Source organism: Cucurbitaria berberidis (assembly GCF_010015615.1).
Source record: "Cucurbitaria berberidis CBS 394.84 unplaced genomic scaffold K460scaffold_3, whole genome shotgun sequence".
NCBI classification, from domain to species: Eukaryota; Fungi; Ascomycota; class Dothideomycetes; order Pleosporales; family Cucurbitariaceae; genus Cucurbitaria; species Cucurbitaria berberidis.
This window is the reverse complement of record NW_024468937.1, coordinates 3,972,835-3,989,392: the sequence shown is the minus strand read 5'-3', so window position 1 is coordinate 3,989,392 and position 16,558 is coordinate 3,972,835. Positions and strand designations below refer to the sequence as shown.

The following is a 16,558-nucleotide window of genomic DNA, read 5'->3' as shown; positions in this document are numbered from 1 at the left end:
CCGCTTTGGGCTTCTTCTCAGCCTTGCCATTCGCAAACTCTGCCTGTCCCTGTAGTCAACCATGTCGACTGTATGCCGCACTTCCTTCTGCCTGCACTGTGGCCTATATCTTGTGGCGCGACATGTTCTCGCAATTGGTTGGACAGACCCTTCGTCGCTCAGTCTTTGCTGTTGGGACCTTTTGACCCGCAACAGGTGTCGCAAATTTTCACTCCAGACGTGCTATATGCGCCCCTTCTCGCGGTATACCGTATTCGCTCCATGTTGTAGACACTGCCATTGCGAATGCGGAGAGAGAGTAAGACACCATGTGCTGTAAGGGTTGAGTTGGACAAAGACTTGCCTGGACGCTCTCCAAGCAGCCGTGGCAATTCATCTCAACAGGTAGATCGACGCGAGGCCTGTCTGATCGGAGAGAAAGCATTGTGACCGATTGTATCGGTCCGTTCCTTTAATGTCGCGTCTCCCAAATCGTGTCGATCTGCAAAAACGAATTGCAGCGCAGATTGATGTTACAACTGCTTGTGCATTGTCGACGCCCGCGCTGAAAGTCAAGGAACAACCTGCCTTGGTACTGTAGTATCGTCGTCGACCAAATCTCATGCCAAGGGACGTCAGTCTGGGGTGCGATTCGATACCCTGAGACACTACTAGGGTACGCGTGGACCATTATTGGGACCGCCCGAGTTGCTGTCCGTTGTAAAAGTCACGAATGGAAAAGACGATATGCGACGCGTTATCAAATCATCGTTGTATTTGGCTACCGGCCTGCGGATGGCATGAAAGAAGCAACGCAGCTTGCCGAGCAACAACAAAGGGTATCTTCGAAAACAATAGAAAATCGTGAGAGTGAAATGACCAAATCAAAAAGGATGCTGCATGCTAAGTGGCGAGGCCGTATATGCTTCTTCTCAAACGTGGTAAAAGGGGCTCTTTCCATCCGTCTTGTCTTCATTGACGCTACTCGTCGCGAGTGTATCGCCGTCCTGGCCGTCACATTGAGACTGGCGCTTCTTCTTTTCCAGCTCGGTGACAACACTAAACTCATTCGTCACGAAGATGCCGCTTCCTCTTCGACTATGTGAAATCGCCCTGCCGTCGGCCAGGATGTCCTCGTCCTTGACAATCCCTTCCTCACTGTCGCGATCGATGGCAGGTAGCACGTGAGAGACATCGGTTTTATGGCTTCCAAGACGGGGCTGGCCACTTCCCCAAGTAAGCTGGTGGGATGGACGTCTTCCCGTGCTGCCACGGCGAGTGTGAGACCCAAGAAGCGGTCCGAACAAGCGCACAAAGGGAGCGCGGAGCATCGGAAGACAGGCGCAGATGATGCCAGTGTTAGCTTCAATAACGGACCATATTGTGGCTGGAACGGGGCCCCAGGTCGGGTCAGGGTTGCTAGCCGATGATGCGATTGTGGTCGCGCGGTAGATGGATGCAAAGGTAACGCTGTCAAGTGTTAGTTGAGCTTCAGCATCCATACTTCTCAGACGTACAAGGCACCAGTGCCAAAAACCAGGCAGATACCCAACTTCTCAGCTCTGCCCATGGAGAGCAACAGGATCTGGCGAATAGGCATTGCCAGCAGCATAAAGTCTGTGGTGATCTGCGTGGTAGCGTAGGAGATCCACCAGGGTTCATTCTTGAAGCACTTGAAGCCCGGTATACTTCGGTCCCAGAAAGCAGCGACTGGTGTGCATTGGAAAACGGTAGCGATGATGAATGCGAGCCCCGATGAGATTATCCAGCCGTTCATTACGTGGCAGACAATGCGGAAATATCTCGTGGAGACGGAGAAGATGCGGTAGTATAGGCAAACGACGGAGATTTTGTTGAACATGAGGACGACTTTGTACATGACTGCGACATGGTCAGCACAGTACTGTAGACTGCATTCGCGTCGATTCAAGACTGCATTGAAGTATCCAGGAGTACTCATTGGATGTACGTACTGTTCGCGCCGTAGAACCACTTGCGAGCTGTCATGCGAGAGTCATGCGGAAGTGAAGTCCAGTGTCTGCCGTAGCCATACACAACAGCTGTCCATATGGTTAGTCAAGTCAAGTCAGTAGACCGGGTACCAGGTCGTCGGCGCACCTTGACATTCTGTCAGGGATAGCAGCCCTGAGCATATCAAGGCTACAATAATCATGTAGTCATCCATGCCAAAGCCGCTCCTTTTGGTGAGTCGCTGGCCGAGCCTCGCAGCAACAAAAAGTGCGGCAATGACCACAGCCAGCACGCTGGTGAGCCAGAGACCCCATCCTCGCTGTACCGGCCCTTGAGTCCCCAAGCCAACGTTGGGAGCCATGTCGATGGTGCGTTCTCAGGCGAAAGTTTGTGAGTAGTGTGTGAACGGCGCGCAAAGAGCGGGAGGCGGCGTAAAGTGCCTCTCCCATTGTCACAAGATGGTCTAATGCAGGACGGTACGGAAACATCCAGAGTGACAAGCTATGGAGCTGTTAAATTCTGGTACGGAGCCGTGATGGGATCGGCGAATGAGAGAGGGATTTTCGATCTCGCCTAGGCACGTCATTGGCCCTGCGATGTGGTGCGTCCGGCAGAAGCAGGCTAATCCTGAGCTACCGCAACCATCAGGGCTGGTCGTCATCTCAGGAACTGTTGTGACCGGTACCCAAAGTAGCGGATCGTCCGGCTGGTGCAGAAACGGAGAAATCGGATTGGAGGGGGTCGTCGTGTCGCCTAGTGCTTGATCAGCAAATTCCCGAAGCTGTGCCTAGTGGTGTTTCTACTGCTCCGTCTCCCAAGATGGCCTACTAACCTTGGCATTCGAGGAGGGAGTACCTACCGAAGGGCGAAGGGATGAATGTTCAGATAATCGTAGAAATGACTCGCACTTCCAGAGATGCGGATACTCCGTCTGCCGTCGTTGGATATGGTGCTCTGCAAGTATGTGGCGTAGACGTGGATCGAAAAGCCTTCCGTGGTCTCGGGTGAGGGCCATCGTCGTACAGGGACTGGCGTGTGTAGCTAGCGCCCCACCTGGATGAACATTCACTCCCTTTCCCGTGTAGTGCAGGACGACTTGGCACGCCTTTCTGCGCCGTCGTGCGCCCGCGCATTCGCCTTCGGTCGCTGGCCCTGATAGAGAACGACCCCAGCCGTCCACGGCACTATTCACGACCATGTACACGCCGAGGTAGAAGGGGCACACTCCACAAACAGGGCTCCCAGTCCGCGGGCCGCCTACAAGCCATCCTCGTAAAACTAGTTTCGGACCCTCCAAGTTGATATTCTCTAGCACTCACCTGTCTCGTGATTGATTGATCGTCTCATCACGGCAACATGCAGCACCATCTACTTGTGGCTGCAGCGGTAGCTTCGCTCTTCAGCTCAGTTATCGCAGGAGGACAATACGCGCCCACGGTCTGGACAACGAGTGGTGCTCTCATCGGCCATCAAGCGTCCAACAGGTCCTATGTGACGGAATTCCTGGGCATTCGCTATGCCGAAGCCCCTGTGGGGGAGCTGCGGTTTGCGGCGCCCAAGAAGTATGTGGCATCAAAGGGAACCGTCTTTGAGGCCTCCGAATGGGTAAGCACTCACGAAAGGTATCGCATAGGTCGCATCTGCTAATAGGACTAGTCAGCGTACGTTTCTCCAAACACAGTGGACTCATATCAGCATTGACTTTAACTTGATGTAGCGACTGTCCTGCAAACAAGCCACCAGTGAGCGCCTTCCCAAACTTCACACAGCCATCCGGCTTGCGTGTTTGGAAGAACTTCGCGGCGCAAAACAGCAACCCCGTGTCCGAGGACTGCTTGAAGCTAAATGTCTGGACAAAGCACCCCGGTGACACGACGGCGAGGAAGCCCGTGCTGGTGTTCCTCCACGGTGGACGTACGTTGTTCTCACCACGTGCGAGGGTCACAGCTGACGGGATTAGGATTCCAAATTCCAGGACCTCATAGTCCCTTCTACAGCGGTCAATATCTGTCTGATGCCGAGGACGTAGTTGTTGTCACACCCAAGTAGGACGCTGAATCACACGTCCCTATGTACTTGACTAACATGACCCAGTTACCGCCTAGGAATCTTTGGCTTCGCTGGGGCCCCAGGCGTTGAAGCAAATGCAGCACTGCGCGACCACCGTGCGGCTGTCGAATGGGTACGCGACAACATCGCAGGCTTTGGCGGCGATGCGTCGCGCATTGTCGTCTTCGGTCAGAGTGCTGGTGGCGCCTCTGTCGATTACTGGTCTTTCGCCCACAAGAAGGATCCCATCGTCTCTGGCCTTATCCCCATGTCTGGAACCTCCCTAAGCTTCCTCCCCAATACTAAGGAGTATTCTCAATCGCTGTGGTATAATGTGTCCCAGACCGTTGGCTGCGGTGGTCCCAACGACGACTCCACTGCGGTACTTTCTTGCGTCCGTTCCAAGAATGCATCGGTTCTTCTGGCTGCGGCTGCCCGAGTGCCGCCACTGCCCACTCTAGCTCTATCGCAAGCGACCTTTCACCCAACCATCGACAACGTCACGGTCTTTGCAGACTACGAGCAGTTGTCGGCTTCTGGCGCCTTCGCCAAGATCCCATTGCTGGCTGGCAATGCTGACCATGAAGATGGTTGGTACCGAATCGCTGGATGGGGCGCCAAGCTCAACTTCACAAACGCTCAATGGGATCTCTTTACCCAGCGCGCCTTTACCTGCCCAACTGCCTATTCGACCAATTACAGAGTCCAGTATGGAGTACCGACGTGGCGCTATAGATACCACGGTGACTGGGACAATCTTCGCCTTTACAATGGATCTGCAGGTCTTGGACCCAGAGGTAGCGCCGCTTACCATGGCTCTGATCTGAACATGGTGTTTGGCACCGCTGAAGATGTCTCAGGCCTCAAGAACACGCCTGCTGAAGATGCTACAATCAGGTACATTCAAGGCGCGTGGGCTGCGTTTGCCAGGGACTCTAGATTTGGCCTGACGAGGTACGGATGGCCAGCGTACAAGAACAGTGGTAAGTACACGAATGACCCGCCGAACTATGGACCCGTTGCTGATGTTCACCCGCAGGCAAATCTCTCGTGCAGTTGGCGTATAACAACGACCCAAGGCCGAACTTTGTCGATCCGGCAGTATACGATGCGGCGTGCCCCGCAAAGAACGATCCTTTGCCTGGACGAGGTGCCTTCTAGAAACAATGATGCATTGTATGTAAGATTAGCCAATAGTCAATGCACAACCTGGCGCGAGCAGACCTTTCCATGTCTCTCGTTGTCATGCATTGATATCATTCCAACATGCTAGATACAAGGTCTATGCCCCCCGTTCAACGTATCGTCACGAGTCATAGGCCCCTTCCTTCGGGAATAGTTCATCAGACGGGAAAATAACGAGATGCTCCGTAAGCGACCTGCAATATGATGGCGACTCGCCAACAGGCCCGGGTTCGAGTTCAGATTTTCTTTCGCCGCGGCGAAGCAGCCTTGGTTGACCCAGGTGGTTGGTTGTGTTCGGTCAATCTTCCCCGTCACAGTTATCCCCGGTGCATACACCCGCGGGTGCCCTGTGGTTCACGCCACCAGCGCGACGCCAATCGGCAATCAAAGTGAGAACGATAACGAAGAACATCCTGTCGAAACGCCTGTGCCTGGCATGTATGGGCTCGAAGCAGATTTAAGACTGAAATGGCATTTTACGAGTGCGACATTGGTGAACAGGCATCTCACGTGGGATGTTGCGCAGCCTCATCTCATCGGTCCCATAATTCCGAATGATGCCCTCGTCACCTCGCCTACCAGCATTTCTAATTGCAGCTTGACTGCATGATCGCAACGTGACAAGCTGCATTATTGGCATCAAATACCTCTGTAACCGACCTCGGCGAACTATTTTGAGCAACCTAAAGACTCATTGCGTGCACTATCGCCAGTCACAGAGATCAGAAGGTCGACCTGCAGCTCAGCCGTGCCATAGCTGCATGAACGCGTGCCCAAGTCCGCGGCAGTCGACCACAATTGAGGCTCGCGAACATGCACGCTGCCAACAATCCTGTCCTTCGAAGGACCCAGAACGCGGGTAGCGAATCCTTCTGGAGCCGCTTCCTCCGCTCAGACCGCCATTTGGCCCCCAGTCGGCATACTAGATTGAGTTATCACTCAGTATCAAGTCCTCGAGAATGATAGAAGGCTTACTTATCGCAACAAACAGTGTACGAACCTCAGAACGCTCCTCATACCAATCTACGCATTAGAGATGATGGGGCACAGCGGGTGTTCCCTTGCTATAGGTATATGGGGTGTTGGTTAAGCCCCAGGATGTCAACGCACAATCACCGGACTAGAAGCCCAAGCTGCATCGATCTTAACTCATTAAGGTAGAGATGATTTAGTACCCTTGCAATGTGGCGTACGACCTGCATGAAACACGAGGCATTCCCCGCTCTCGGTTTGCCCAAGCTCACCATTATCTCCATGTGGTTGCGACATTGAGGTACAAAAGCTCAGAGCCAGCCTGTCGGAATCTGTACCTTTGAGACTACACTTCAGCTAGGATAGACCCTACAGACTATAGTCAACATGAGTTCACTCGCACTCGGTGCCTGGCAATTCACACCTCTTGTCACGCAGTTCCCTACCAACGTTCTTCCAAACACAGGGTTCTGGAAAGCGACCAATGGATCGTGGGAGTATCAGATCCAGCTCGCATGGCCACTAAACTGGACTACCCGAGCTGAGAGCACGACTGTGGAGACGATGTAAATACCTTCTACTTACAAGATAGCAGCTTATGAAGCAATATCTAACAGTCCCAATAGGTACGTTCTGGATGGCAACGCTCTCGGCTTGACAGCAACAGAAGCGTTCCGCCGTCGCCGCCCTGTCGAGTTCAACCAGCCCGATAGTATCGTGGTCTCCATCGGCTACCCAGAAACGATTCCCGATTCACCCTACAGCACACATCGCAGTTACGACTTCCAGCCCCCAGTCTGCAGCACCTGCCCTCCAGCACCGCAACCCGGCGTCCCATCCAATGCCGACAACTTCATCCATTTCATCGACACGGTCCTCCGCCCCTGGGTCAAGAAATCCGCCTTCCCTAATGCAGCGTTCGACCGCGATGCCCTGTACGGCCACTCCTTTGGCGGTCTCTTCGTTCTTTACGCCCTCGTCGCCCGTCCGGAACTCTTCGACACATACCTCTGCGCCTCTCCAGCACTATTTTGGAACAACGATTATGTCTTCAACAACACCGACTTCCTCAAACCTCTCTCGAACAAACCACCGAAGAAGAAGCCTGCGTTCCAGATCAGCTATGGTGCTCAAGAGCAGTATCCGGTGAAGAGGCGGACCGAGACGGCTGCGCAGTTTGCGTTTAGGCAGAGCATCCTTGTACCACAGCGGATGACGGATTTATCGAAGAAGCTTTACAATAAGCTCAAGGGTAGTCCCGTTCTCAGGGATGTGAGCATTCACGAATATCCATTCAGCGGTCACGCTGCTGTAGGTGCAGCTGCGCTTGCGGATGGGATTGATTATTTCCTTGACTGGTAGTCGGAAGGATGGCCCGAGGTAGCAGCTGATAACGCAGCTGTGAAGATCACTGCAAGTCACATTGTGACGTTGAAAAGAATGAATAACTTGATGCCACTCAGCTCAATCGCCTTTCAGTTCGTTGACTTCCTTATCGTTAACTTTGAATCCAGCTCATCTACTAACGACGGTCCAAAAAAACCACTCTCATTCCTTCGCTTTGGCAGATTCCACAGCTGAGCGTGTAGTTTCGAAGATAAAAGCGGCGCGAATTGCGGGTAATCGTGGTCCAACAAAACCCCATCATCCCCGCTGCAACTCCATAACATTGCCAGCTAAGTGCAACCTCAGTCCCACTTGAGCGTGCAACGATAACAACATGTGGAGAGCTATTGTTGGAACTTGTGGACGTTATGTTACGAAAGCGGCGGTAAAACTCCGGTCGATCACGGCATTGGGCAAAAAGACCGGGACTTGTGGACCTATCCGGCTGCAAGAGCCTCAACGGACCTCTACACCGCTGCAAAGATTTCGCCTAGGGTCTCCGATACGTCATTAAGGGTCCAAAAGGAACAGCGAAGATGGCGTGTAGAAATATTCAGGTGCCTGCTGTCGCGGGTGGGGGTGCTACGACTAATTTAACACTGCTGACCCCGTACACGCACACCGCTGGCCGGCAAAAACTTGACATTCACGACGACCGAGAGAGATAGCAGAGATAACATGTATCACAACGAAAGAATGGGCGGGATATCTACTCTCAACCTTAACAAGCCGGTTCGCCCTGGCATCGAGCGCGCGCCCACTTCCACAAACCTCTCCAGACCGCTTCCGATTCACCGCCTCGATGGGAAAGTCGTCTTCATCTCAGGCGGAGGCGGCAAGATCGGTGTCGAGACGGCGGGGCGACTACTGATCGAAGGCGCAAATGTCGCTCTGATTGACATCGACCAGGCGTCCCTCGAGGCCGCGGTCCCTGTCCTCAAAGCCGCGATACCCACTGGCGTCCCGTTCGAGAGCAGGCTATTGACCATCGCAGCCGATGCGACCAAGGAGTCGGACGTCGAAGCGTGCGTGAAGAAGACGGTGCAGCGCTTTGGCAAGCTAGACGCCGCGCTGCTCAACTGCAGTGAAAGGGAAGAAAGCGGGAGCCTTCTCGAGCTGGGGGAAGACCAATGGGATAAAATTATGGCTATCAATACCAAGTCTGGTACGTCTACTCAAACATTCACACACCGTCCGGAATTACATGCTAACACCTTCTACAGCGTTCCTAGGCGTCAAGCACACTGCCGCAGCCATGTGCGCCTCCCCCTCCAACACCGGCGGCTCCATCATCATCCGCTCTTCCATCGCAGGCCTGCGCGGCTCCCCAGGCCTCCTCGCCTACAGCGCGTCTAAGTTCGCGCTCCGTGGCATCGCACTCACCGCTGCTGAAGAGCTGGGCCCGCACGGCATCCGCGTCAACACGATTCACACGAGCATCATCGACACGCCGGGCTTCAGGGAGGGCTGGACCAAGGAGAGGCTTGCGGAGTTGAAGGGAGAGACAAGTCTGGGTAGGTGGGGGACCCCAGATGATGTTGCGAGCGTGGTTGCGTTTTTGGCGAGCGAGGACAGCAAGTTTATGACTGGAGGGCATCTGAAGGTTGATGGTGGGTGTGTTAGCATCTAGGGTTGTAGTCGTGGGAAGGTTTGCATAGCTGGAGTTTTGGGTTACCCTTGGACATGCATCGATATTGCATTGCGTCCTGATTACATGAACGAGGTATATAACTAGAAGTTAGACGATAGACATGGGCTCGAAATGAATCACTATTCTTCTTTCCTGCATCTAAGCCTTTTTTTAAGCCTTGCTTTCCCGCTAGGTTCGCCAAATTTCTTGTCGTCGGCTTGGATGCCATGCCACCACATGACGTCATTGGAGATTGATAGTAGGGCCTTGGATAGCACCTGTGATTCAACGGGCCTTATCGTGGAAGACAGTCTGTCAACATAATAATTAAAGCAGTACATGCTGCACATGTACTTATATCCGGCAATGTCTAGTTGCCGGACTCAACACTTCGCTATCACGGTCAAGACCGGCCATTTCGAAGACGTGAGCATGATGCAACACCCGCTATCATTTCTGGGCCCATATACATCTATGGGCCCCTCTACTCCTGACAAGAAGTTGTCGAAGATTTCTGACATCTTACGTCTCAAAATCTAGAGCCACTTCACCCTAGACTGTTCATCATGGCCAACGAAGCAGCAACCCAGCATCACCCAAAGTATCAAGCCCACAAACCCGAACAAGATGCCGTTGACTATGAATTGCAAACCTACACCCGTGGATTGGACTTTGAACGACCGCCGCTCACGTTCCAGGCAAGCAAGTGGGAAGAGCTAGCCTGTTCGCGCCTCTCTGCCGATTCAAAAGGCTACGTCTACGGCTCCGCTGGCGTCCGCGAAACAACAGACAAGAACCGCGCTGCGTTCAAAAAATGGAGCATCGTACCCCGAAGGCTAGTCAAATACGACGGATTCCCAGATCTCAAGACGGAGATTCTAGGCGAGCAATTATCCGTCCCCATCGCCATGGCGCCCGTCGGCGTGCTCAAGATCTTCAACCCAGACGGAGAGATGGCTGCAACGCGCGCCGCAGCCCAAGAAGCAGTGCCGTATATCCTCAGCACCGCGTCGAGCACGTCAATCGAGGACGTGGCGCAAGCGAATGGCGTCGACGGCCAGCGCTGGTATCAACTCTACTGGCCGAGCCGCGAGCACGACGACATTACCATTTCGCTACTGCAGCGTGCGAACAAAGCGGGCTTTACAACCCTCTTCGTCACGCTCGATACGTACATCCTCGGCTGGCGGCCCTCCGACATGGATAACGGGTACAACCCGTTTATGCGCGCGGACCGCATAGGCGTCGAACTCGGCATGACGGACCCTGTTTTCCGGCAGCAGTTTAAAGAGCGTCATGGGGTTGATGTAGAAGAGAAGATGAACTCTGCGGCGCCGGAGTGGATGCGTACCATCTTCCCCGGAACGAGCAAAGGGTGGGAAGATGTGGAGTTTCTGAAAAGCCATTGGGATGGGCCGATTGTGCTGAAGGGCATCCAGAGCATTGTTGATGCGAAGAAAGCTGCTGAAGTAGGTGTAGCAGGGATCGTAGTGAGTAACCATGGGGGTAGACAGCAGGATGGTGGGAATTCGTCGCTGGGGGTTTTGCCGCATATTGTCGATGCTGTTGGCGACAAGTTGACTATCTTCTTTGATAGCGGTATTCAGTCTGGAGCGGATATCGCAAAGGCTCTGGCGCTCGGTGCGGACTGCGTGTTGGTTGGGCGTCCGTATGTATACGGATTGGCGCTAGGGGGTGAGAAGGGCGTAGAGCATGTGCTAAAGAGTTTGGTAGGGGAGTTGGAGTTGACGCTGCACTTGGCCGGCATCCAGAGCGTCAAAAAGGAGCATCTGAACAGAGAAGCTTTGGTGCTGGAAGACGATCTATTCAACAGCGTCAAGGGCATTGGTCTACATTGATTGTCGAGAGATATAGAAGCTAATAGACGCATAAATAAAGCCTTTACTCACGGTACTCCACTTTTTACTTCATTTTCATGTGTCTATATAGCTGAAGCGACAGCAGATATGATTCATACCATGATAACACAGCGACCAGGCTATAAGAGTTTCCTCATTTTGCTAATCTGACGTACTTGTACTTCACGAAAGCTCTACATCTCCAGGACACAATTGAAAAAAGTCGTCAGTCGACACTAAACAATGATCGGATAAACAGACCCACAATGCGGCCGAGGGAGCAGCAAACAGTGAGCCATTCCATGACCGGTGCCTGTATAGTAGCCCGAACTACCTTAGCAATGTAGATTCTACCAAGTAAGAAAACATTGTACCCATCGCAAACATCGTCTGCTCACTTGAGCAAGCCCACCACTCATTATGCGCCTATAACCCTCCTACAGTGTACATTTTCCTTCACAATACACGTATATACCATGCAACCCTCTTTTCTATATTCTCAAACAGTGCAAATCGTACCCTCACAATGCCAGTCAAGAGGCTTGTCGAAAAAACTATATATTCGCATTCCCGTTGTTCCTTTGTAGCTCTCAAATCACACAAACACTTCATTCATCCAACAAAGAACTACAAAGATCAATCAATCAATCACGATGGCGAAGTCAAACAAGACTTTTTCCATAATCAGCAAGGCGTTGAACGCCTTTCGTCCACGCCCGACTTCGCCCGAGTGCCCGCCAATCGTAGTTAGTCAAGGTCTCCAAGAACAGCTTGACTACGCACAACCCGCAGAGCCAGTATGGCATGCTGCAGAGTACGAGTGTGCCGGCGCCGAATCACTCGGAGCCTGCCTTCGAATAGATACCGGGGATGGAATCTGGGTGTGCTGCTGCGGGCACGAGAACCCCCTGGTACACTACCAGGGGGCTTTCCCCTTTAAGTATCTAAAGTGTGGTCGCTGCGATCGCATCCTCTGTCCCAACTGCCGCACGTCCGAGATCCTAACTCCCATCCAGTCAATCACCACGGAAGTGTTGGAGGATCGATTCAACAAGCCCGCCGACGAAGTGCGGTACTGTCGAGTATGCCGCGCCTGCGGGCTCACGCATCGAGCGGCTATCGATGGTGGCCAGATCGACTTCTCCCACGCGCCATGCCCGTGTGGAAAGGTAGGTACCGAAGACGGGTCTTACTTCCACATTGGCGAGGTCGATGCATGGCGACGCGATCCACCTGCCCGAGCAGTCGAGCTCTCTCTCGCGCGAACCATGGCCGCATCGATGCGGTACATGGAGAAGCAGAGCAACGACTCGTCTAGAGAGTATAGAGAGTCCCTGGAGGTGGCTATAGAGATGGATCGTATCATAGGACGCCCGGTTTACCAGACGTCGCGGGGTCAAACCTTTAGCTATGATCCATCAGCGGCGGCGCGTCCACAACAGCCTACACGTGCCGCCACCTTCATCAACCCGGTGCTCCCAGTTCGACGTGGGGCTATCCGATCACCACGCCGCAAGATGCCGCTCAGTGGCAGTCTGGCAGAGCAGTGCTTCTGGGCTCAAAACTAGCTGGTCTAGTCTAAGCCAGAATGCGGAGGAGGAGCTCAAGGGGAGTTCGTAGACCGTGGTGCATACTGTGTCTTTTCGAATCACGCGACTTAGTCGTCGCGTTCAAGACCTGATGAGATGCATATGTCCACCTCGGTTGTCAGTCAACGGTATTTATCGGTAAAGGTGTTCTCAGGGGCGTTAGGCTATTCAAAGGTTTAGAAAATAGAAACTTCAAATATATCAAGGTTTAACTTACTCTCTCTCTCCTTCCCTTTCTCAGTATCCTTCTGTTCTTTTTGGTGATTGATTCTGTTTGAAACAGGCAAAAAACAACCCGCTAACAGTTTCTAAGAACAGGTGACTGGACGAATTGAGTTTCTTTGAAGATAGTTCAAGGAGGTCTATAGTATGATGAAGTCACATGCGCTTGGGTAGTATAAGTCGCTGTTTGGGCAAGTGTGTCGCTGGTATGGAGGTGTTGATACACCGAGCACCTATTGCAATGTTGAGGACACAGCTCTTGAATATCTCTTAGTTCTCACAATGAAGCTTCCTTGTCTGGGATTGAGAGATGGAAGAAGAAAAACTAGACTTGAACTGCATGTGCGAAGAGTATACAGAACGTGGGTAGACGAATAGGTTTACTAGTCAACTAAAGATGTTTACGCTGAATAATATTACACATCAATCCATGCATGGTACAAACTAGGATAACAATCATAATTCATCAACTTCGGGGATATCACCATCACTACCAGTGCTGTGCTTGGGATACTTATCATACCAATCCTTGGGATCTCCACCAGGAAGACAGAGACCAAGTCGCCAGAAGTAGTCACGATGCGCGAAGAAGAGCTGCCAGAGCTTGAAACGGGTTGGAACGCCCCATGCCGGCTTGTCCTCGTCGCTGCCGGCAATGCAGTGCGTGTCCTCGTCACCGTCGCAGTAACGGACGTCTGCGATGGAGAAGGGAAGGTTATACTCGGAGATGAAGATCTCCTCGCTGTGCATGGAAAAGCCCCATTCAGACAACGGCAACAGAGGCACTGGATCGCCCGCGTGCGTGACACGGTGGAATTTATTGTACTCATGATGCGATGTAATGTTGAAGCGGTCGTCGATGTATGCGTTGAGCTCCTTGTTGCCGAGGCGCGGTTCGCCAAAAGTGGTGACATGGGGATTCCACCCACGGGCCTTGAAGTCGAGACCAGCAAGCGTGGCAATAGCGCCACCCAGCGAGTGCCCAACCAGAACCAGCTTGTAGTTTGGATATTTCTCGAGTGCTTCGGTAACATGTGGGAGAACGACTTTGCGGGTGTTTAGCCAGGATGAGTAGAAGCCCATGTGTACCGTGCAGTTGTCGCATTTGGGCGGATCTGCAGGCGGGGGGTCTTCGGGTGTATCAGGTCTCGGGGCAATGAAGTCGGACGTGTCGTCGTCATCGTCGCCTGGGTATGGCACGTATGCCTGCGGTATGGTGGAGAGGTCTGCGATGGTGTTGGCTATAGAGTAGGTGCCGCGGAAGGCGAGAATGAGTCGCGGATTCGTGGGCGAGTGCGAGAGGGCAATGTAGCCACAGGAGTCAGACAGAAAAGGGCCAGTATTCCATGCCTATACAAACATCAGCTCTGCATGCGACACAGGACGTACAAGACGCCACTTGCGGCGACTCACTGTCACCAGCTCAAATGTCTCGAAGTCGCGATCCGCACATCGACTCGCGCACTGGAAGGGTTTCTGTATGCCCAGGCCGGCTGTGCCTACACAGTACGAGATGTCGACGATGCGCGCGAGTTCTTCGAGCTCCCAGAAGAGGTCCTGGGTGATGACGCTATCGTTGGAGGGTCCGCGGACCAGCGGGTGCTGGGTCCCATCGCTGCGACTTGCACAGACGGAGGCGAGGATCACGGCGAGGCGAAGGAACAGGGCGAGGAGAGAGCCCATGGGTGTTTTCTATCACATATTCCGGTGTGCAGTATGTCCAAGTAGTCCAACGCGGTGAGGTCAGAGGATGCTTGCGGGAATGGCCTCGGGAACGGATCCAGCGTCACAGCTCCGGGCTTGGTTCCTGGGCGCCAAGCTGGATCAGGCCAAACACGCCATTACATCATCGCGGCCCCTTCAAATGAGAAGACAGAGGCCCTCGGCCGGTCCTAAAAGCTGCCATGCACGCTGCTGACCCTAACCTGACTTCCAGCCCACACCAAGACACACAAGACTTCTCGACTTCCGTTGGCATCCGGACAAGGCGCCATCCTCTCCTCTTGATTTAATTGTGGGCTCCCCGCTCTATCGCTAGCCACGAAGCAAACCACACCATGGCTACGCAGTACTCGTCCACAGAGCCGCTCAGGCCCATCGCCCCAGCAGCAACAACAGACACGCAATCCACCACGCCCCCAGTCCCGGGCATCCAAATTGACGGCGCGAGCGACGATGATGAGAGAGGCCGCAGCGCCGAAGCACGCACCGCAACGCCAGCCAACAATGCCAGCTTGAACCCCAGCGTGAACCCAAGTCGCGCAGCATCGCCAAACCCACAACACTTCTACCCACACACGCAAGTAACCTACGATGACCCCGATTTCCGCCGCCCGCCGCCGCTCAAATACTCGCTGCGAACGCGGAGAAAGTCCATTTTCTGGTTCTGGTCCCTCATCATCCTCGACTGCATCGTCATGCCCATTGCTACGTACTTTGGCATGTGGTATGGCCTAACGCGAGACCAACTGTCGGCAAACGCAACCTTTAGTATCAGCACAGCGCTCTTGGGAACTGTGTCCATTGTCGAGTACTTCATTCGCTTTTACCGCTTGTGGAAGAAGGAGTCCAACTGCAGGGTCATTGGAGCAAAGCGATACTATCTCGATTGGTTCCACTGGAACCTCTCGGTTGGTTGGATCTTTGTTATGATTGAGCTGATTGCGTGAGTATTCAACGGCTTGAGCTACACAATGGCAGAAACTAACCATTCGCAGCGGCACAACGCCCCATGATCCCCCCATCCGCGTCCTCGCTATGCCCGCATCCACCATGCTCTTCGCTATTGGCGTAGAGCTCCTCCTCGTCGACATCCTACGCATCTTGAAGGTCCCCGCGCCCTGCCGTATCTCTTCGCTTCCCAAGGGCGCACCGCTGCGCCCCGGAATCTACGCATACATTGAGGATATTTGCGGTGTCGATGGCTCAGGAGGCACAGAGTTCCGTCAGAGATTGAATCTCAGATATCAGGCTAGCAAAGCTTTCCGCGAGATGTTGCACCGCTTAACGCTGTTCTGGGCGTTGGGCGCTATCGTGTGCTCTGCTGCTTGCACAGCCATCGTATTCACTATTCAGCGAGACGCTGCCTACGTTGTACGTCACTATCCGCTCGAACCTTTTTCTTTCTCATTTGCTAACTATCCATAGGTTGGCTGGGTCATGCCCTTCCTGTGGGCTGCCATTTGGACCGCCATCACTATTCCGTGGGTCCAAAGAGACCTCGTCAAAGAATACGAGCAGTGGACTGAAGCCAATTTCAAGGCCTAAGTCATTTCCTTTGTCCGTTTCATTGTTAGTGTATGATTATCCATGGGTTATAGCAAATTCATAGCGATGGCGTTCGCACGAGACACGATGGGGGTTTTCCGAATCAAGACTCTAGATACCATTTTCCGTTGTAGGATGTTAGTAACTATTACACTGTCCAAATCGTCGCAACCTAATATGCGATATCGTTTCCCGTACACATTGTTAGCAACTATCGCACTTGTGTCCAAATCCGTACCCCCTGTGCCCCCGTCGCACAACGTAGCTGTAGCAACAACACAAAAAGCCCTGACATCATCAATGCCAATGCCAAATTCCTGTATTCTCCCATGTTCCCACATCCCGTCAATTAAGCGTGCAAGCCCCACTCCGCCGGTCGTAAGGCTCCCCATCCAGTGCTAAGCTTTCTGATGACATCGTCCAAGGGAGTTAGCGGCCGCGGGGTTTCA

The 16,558-nt window shown here is 53.2% G+C and overlaps 9 protein-coding genes across 9 annotated transcripts; 6 read left to right on the top strand and 3 right to left on the bottom strand.

The window, feature by feature from the left end:
- Positions 1 to 776: 776 nt before the first annotated feature.
- Positions 777 to 2,311, bottom strand: K460DRAFT_312988 (uncharacterized protein; the record flags this gene model as incomplete). The annotated part of the gene is made up of 4 exons (XM_040930235.1): positions 777 to 1,449; positions 1,497 to 1,860; positions 1,953 to 2,039; positions 2,098 to 2,311. The coding sequence occupies 4 exons, from the start codon at positions 2,309 to 2,311 to the stop codon at positions 912 to 914; spliced, it is 1,203 nt and encodes a 400-aa protein (XP_040788542.1). The 3' UTR covers positions 777 to 911.
- A 148-nt stretch (positions 2,312 to 2,459) lies between these two features.
- K460DRAFT_118222 (uncharacterized protein) lies at positions 2,460 to 3,349 on the bottom strand. The gene is made up of 2 exons (XM_040926607.1): positions 2,783 to 3,349; positions 2,460 to 2,703 (listed from the first exon to the last, which is right to left on the bottom strand). The coding sequence occupies exons 1-2, from the start codon at positions 3,146 to 3,148 to the stop codon at positions 2,608 to 2,610; spliced, it is 462 nt and encodes a 153-aa protein (XP_040788541.1). The 5' UTR covers positions 3,149 to 3,349; the 3' UTR covers positions 2,460 to 2,607.
- Positions 3,196 to 5,273, top strand: K460DRAFT_118172 (cholinesterase precursor). The gene is made up of 6 exons (XM_040926606.1): positions 3,196 to 3,555; positions 3,607 to 3,611; positions 3,668 to 3,864; positions 3,911 to 3,995; positions 4,045 to 4,982; positions 5,039 to 5,273. The coding sequence occupies exons 1-6, from the start codon at positions 3,307 to 3,309 to the stop codon at positions 5,158 to 5,160; spliced, it is 1,596 nt and encodes a 531-aa protein (XP_040788540.1). The 5' UTR covers positions 3,196 to 3,306; the 3' UTR covers positions 5,161 to 5,273.
- Positions 5,274 to 6,543: 1,270 nt separating this feature from the next.
- Positions 6,544 to 7,518, top strand: K460DRAFT_284623 (siderophore esteras-like protein IroE-like protein; the record flags this gene model as incomplete). Its single annotated transcript, XM_040928753.1, has 2 exons — positions 6,544 to 6,722; positions 6,783 to 7,518. The coding sequence occupies 2 exons, from the start codon at positions 6,544 to 6,546 to the stop codon at positions 7,516 to 7,518; spliced, it is 915 nt and encodes a 304-aa protein (XP_040788539.1).
- A 720-nt stretch (positions 7,519 to 8,238) lies between these two features.
- K460DRAFT_406204 (NAD(P)-binding protein) lies at positions 8,239 to 9,172 on the top strand (the record flags this gene model as incomplete). Its single annotated transcript, XM_040936927.1, has 2 exons — positions 8,239 to 8,707; positions 8,766 to 9,172. 2 exons carry the CDS (start codon positions 8,239 to 8,241, stop codon positions 9,170 to 9,172), a joined length of 876 nt encoding a protein of 291 aa, XP_040788538.1.
- A 423-nt stretch (positions 9,173 to 9,595) lies between these two features.
- Positions 9,596 to 11,083, top strand: K460DRAFT_366821 (FMN-dependent alpha-hydroxy acid dehydrogenase). Its single transcript, XM_040933462.1, has one exon. It carries the CDS (start codon positions 9,739 to 9,741, stop codon positions 11,029 to 11,031), a length of 1,293 nt encoding a protein of 430 aa, XP_040788537.1. The 5' UTR covers positions 9,596 to 9,738; the 3' UTR covers positions 11,032 to 11,083.
- Positions 11,084 to 11,702: 619 nt separating this feature from the next.
- On the top strand, positions 11,703 to 12,332 carry K460DRAFT_250894 (uncharacterized protein; the record flags this gene model as incomplete). Its single annotated transcript, XM_040927383.1, has 1 exon — positions 11,703 to 12,332. A coding segment is annotated over one exon (630 nt), but the record flags the coding sequence as incomplete, so codon positions are not given.
- A 675-nt stretch (positions 12,333 to 13,007) lies between these two features.
- On the bottom strand, positions 13,008 to 14,603 carry K460DRAFT_366820 (lipase precursor). Its single transcript, XM_040933461.1, has 2 exons — positions 14,256 to 14,603; positions 13,008 to 14,192 (listed from the first exon to the last, which is right to left on the bottom strand). The coding sequence occupies exons 1-2, from the start codon at positions 14,523 to 14,525 to the stop codon at positions 13,299 to 13,301; spliced, it is 1,164 nt and encodes a 387-aa protein (XP_040788535.1). The 5' UTR covers positions 14,526 to 14,603; the 3' UTR covers positions 13,008 to 13,298.
- Positions 14,604 to 14,736: 133 nt separating this feature from the next.
- K460DRAFT_366819 (uncharacterized protein) lies at positions 14,737 to 16,436 on the top strand. The gene is made up of 3 exons (XM_040933460.1): positions 14,737 to 15,507; positions 15,560 to 15,935; positions 15,990 to 16,436. The coding sequence occupies exons 1-3, from the start codon at positions 14,900 to 14,902 to the stop codon at positions 16,107 to 16,109; spliced, it is 1,104 nt and encodes a 367-aa protein (XP_040788534.1). The 5' UTR covers positions 14,737 to 14,899; the 3' UTR covers positions 16,110 to 16,436.
- The last annotated feature ends 122 nt before the right edge of the window (positions 16,437 to 16,558 follow it).

What these genes read in the sequence shown, in the direction of transcription:
- K460DRAFT_118222 (XM_040926607.1), bottom strand. Translation starts at nt 3,148, where the DNA reads ATGGTCGTGAATAGTGCCGTGGACGGCTGGGGTCGTTCTCTATCAGGG. An exon ending in CTCCCTCCTCGAATGCCAAG is followed by an intron (nt 2,704 to 2,782) that starts GTTAGTAGGCCA and finishes ATCAAGCACTAG; the next exon opens with GCGACACGACGACCCCCTCC.
- K460DRAFT_118172 (XM_040926606.1), top strand. Translation starts at nt 3,307, where the DNA reads ATGCAGCACCATCTACTTGTGGCTGCAGCGGTAGCTTCGCTCTTCAGC. An exon ending in GGTGTTCCTCCACGGTGGAC is followed by an intron (nt 3,865 to 3,910) that starts GTACGTTGTTCT and finishes TGACGGGATTAG; the next exon opens with GATTCCAAATTCCAGGACCT. An exon ending in GCCAGCGTACAAGAACAGTG is followed by an intron (nt 4,983 to 5,038) that starts GTAAGTACACGA and finishes GTTCACCCGCAG; the next exon opens with GCAAATCTCTCGTGCAGTTG.
- K460DRAFT_366821 (XM_040933462.1), top strand. Translation starts at nt 9,739, where the DNA reads ATGGCCAACGAAGCAGCAACCCAGCATCACCCAAAGTATCAAGCCCAC.
- K460DRAFT_366820 (XM_040933461.1), bottom strand. Translation starts at nt 14,525, where the DNA reads ATGGGCTCTCTCCTCGCCCTGTTCCTTCGCCTCGCCGTGATCCTCGCC. An exon ending in AGACATTTGAGCTGGTGACA is followed by an intron (nt 14,193 to 14,255) that starts GTGAGTCGCCGC and finishes ATGTTTGTATAG; the next exon opens with GCATGGAATACTGGCCCTTT.
- K460DRAFT_366819 (XM_040933460.1), top strand. Translation starts at nt 14,900, where the DNA reads ATGGCTACGCAGTACTCGTCCACAGAGCCGCTCAGGCCCATCGCCCCA. An exon ending in GTTATGATTGAGCTGATTGC is followed by an intron (nt 15,508 to 15,559) that starts GTGAGTATTCAA and finishes AACCATTCGCAG; the next exon opens with CGGCACAACGCCCCATGATC. An exon ending in AGCGAGACGCTGCCTACGTT is followed by an intron (nt 15,936 to 15,989) that starts GTACGTCACTAT and finishes AACTATCCATAG; the next exon opens with GTTGGCTGGGTCATGCCCTT.